General features: G+C 52.1%; 1 protein-coding gene across 1 annotated transcript; it reads right to left on the bottom strand.

Annotated features, from left to right (window-relative positions):
- Positions 1-1,006: 1,006 nt before the first annotated feature.
- Positions 1,007-2,165, bottom strand: LOC132353831 (melanoma-associated antigen B1-like). The gene has a single exon (XM_059905335.1). The coding sequence runs from the start codon at positions 2,148-2,150 to the stop codon at positions 1,113-1,115; it is 1,038 nt and encodes a 345-aa protein (XP_059761318.1). The 5' UTR covers positions 2,151-2,165; the 3' UTR covers positions 1,007-1,112.
- Between the last annotated feature and the right edge of the window lie 509 nt (positions 2,166-2,674).

Raw genomic sequence — 2,674 nt, 5'->3', positions numbered from 1 at the left:
AATGGAGCGGGCTGGGGCTCCTCCAGCTCAGGGCGCAGAGTGCCAGCACAGGGGCTTCTCAGCATCCCACCACAAAGGCGACCATATGCATAAAACACCTGGTTTGTTGGTGCACTGTGTTCACCTGCACCCGGGCAAAAGCACTGGACCCCTTCTATTCTTTCTCCAGGCGGAGATTCTCTCTGGTTTACTCACAATCCCAAAGTAACTGTTGAGGGCAGTTTCTCATTCCAGGCTTAGCCTCTCAACTCTGAGGCCCACCATCTGAGGGTCTGGCCCCGGCTCACCATCATCACAGCCTCATCTAGCCCACCATGCAGCCAACCCAAAATTACCTCCCAAGGAGGGATTTGCAAAACACCAAGCCTCAAAGTGTTCCGGCTAAGACAAGCTATACTTCACTGCTCTCATCTGGACTCTCTCCCCACCACCCTCACTGGGTTTTTTCATCACACCACCTTCCTCACATAATAGCTGCTCTTCTACTCTAAACATCTACAGGCAGGCGCAGGGTCTTTTTTATCTTAGCACCATCACTACCAGCACAGAACCTTCCAAAGAGCAGATGCTCAATTAAAGATGGGAATAAATGAGGCACTGAGTGAGGAATGTAATTTATTACTATTTAATTTTGTCGGCATTCTTGAATAAGCTAAGGACATCTAGGTGTATACCTTTGAATTTTACAAAGAGAAAGACAAAGGTGAATAAGACAAACCAAAATTTGACTAAACTTTACTTTGTTTTCATCCATTTTAAAACCACAGCATTCTTTCACATTGCCAACAAAATTCCTATTCCAAAGCCATATTATCTCATTCCAGAACCCCAAAAAGATGCAAGGATTTTTCAAATCGTACTACACAGTACCAAAACTCTTACTCTTAAACCCGATAAACAACAACAAATCTGTGATCCATGTCATTTGTAAACTTGGATTCTGAATCTAAATAAACATTCTAGTGAAAGAAACAACATTTGAAAGATACTAGTGTAAAACAGGGACACAAAGAAGAGATATATTATGATCTTTCCAGCCCCAGCTTAGCCTCTCACTACTTAAAGGGTTGGCAGCGTTGGTCAAACACAAAGTGAAGAAGCTGCCTCAGACCTCACTGAGGGTGGGAGGAACTGCTAGACATGACCTTGGAACGCGCACTGGCCTTGACACGAGTAGGAGCCCTGGCTGCAGCTCTGGCTCGGGCTCTCTCTTCCTCATCTCTCAAAGCCTCTTCATAATGGAGTGGAAAGGCACTGGGGACGGTACCGTTGACCTTGGCCACAAACTCCAGGACTTTCATCTTGCTGGTTTCAGCGCGGGCTCTCCGGCCCCACAGGAACTCATAGCGTGGGGGATCGCTGTTGCGCACCTGACGATACACCAGGTACTTTTCCCGCACCAAATCTTCTGTGATAAACTTCCTGGGGTCCCCAAAGATTACGTGCCTCCTTCCATCATAAATACCCAAAACATTCAGGAATTCCCAGATCTCCTCCTCAGAGGCGCGGTTGCCATTAAAGAAGATCGCACCCAGGAGAGGCATCAGGAGCCCATTCTTCGGAAACCGCCCGCCACTGCTGCGACTCCCCTGATCGGTGAGATCTAGCTTGCTGACAAGGGTATAGGAATCACCACTCGGCTTGACTTCCTTCAAGTCAAGACCAAAGGCCAGCTCCAGGCATTCAGCAGCTCTCCTGAGGATTTCAGGGAACTTCCCCTTGTACCTTTTGTTCACAAGCTTCAGCATGTCTGCCTTTATAATGGGCTCTTTCATTTGATACCTCTCCAGCAGGAAGTCTACCAACATTCCCACCTTCTTCGTTAGAGGATCTCTGCGAGAGCTCTCATCGGAGGCTGAGGCCTGGGAGGAATTTTTCCTGGCCTTAACCTGGCCCTTGGCACGTACATCAGATCCTGGGCATGAAACCCCTGCAGCACGAGAGCTAGTGGCTGGGGCTCCCTGAGGCTCCTGGCGAGTGCCAGCACCAGGGGAGCTCGGGGCAGTAGCCTGAGAAACAGAAGCGGGGGAGGGGGGCGACTCTTCTATCTCTGCTGCAGGGGCCTGGGCACCCCCGAGATTCTGGGTCTCCCTCCGGGCCTGGCGGCGCTTCTCACGGGCACGGAGCTTACTCTTCTGCCCCCGAGGCATGACTATGCGCAGGGACAGCAAGCGGGGGAGTGGGCAGGAGAGCAGGTGATGCTGGAACCTGGAGGAGGGAAGGTGAGAGGGCGTGAGCACCCTCAGCAGGGAGGCACCAGCCTGGCCCGAAGAAGGCCGCTCTGCACGTTCCCTTGAGGGCACTGCTCTAGGAGCCACTAGGCTCTTGTTCTTGGTCAGCCTGTCCCCTGAGAACCCAGTGTAAGAAGTGAGAGTGAGTGAGCCTCAGGCTACAGCCTGCCAGCCCTGCCTGTGGCTGACGGCGGTGACCACAGATCCTGGGAGGGTAGGCCCTCTCTGGGTTCCACGGGTCCCTTTCGTTCACAAACAGGATTGTCACATCGACTCTTGGTAGGGCCGGGACCTCTTTCCTGTGCTGCTCTAAAGGTGCCACCTCAAAGCTCCCTGGGACCCACGAGAAGGAACTGAGTCATGGACACTGTCGGGGTGGACAGCGCTGACAGTTCTGTGGGGCCTGCTCTGTCCTGAACTCGCTGGTCCTCAACCATTCAGCG

This window comes from Balaenoptera ricei, chromosome 19 (genome assembly GCF_028023285.1).
Source record: "Balaenoptera ricei isolate mBalRic1 chromosome 19, mBalRic1.hap2, whole genome shotgun sequence".
Classification (NCBI taxonomy): domain Eukaryota; kingdom Metazoa; phylum Chordata; class Mammalia; order Artiodactyla; family Balaenopteridae; genus Balaenoptera; species Balaenoptera ricei.
The sequence above is the reverse complement of the archived record's forward strand: the minus strand, read 5'-3'. Positions and strand labels throughout refer to the sequence as shown.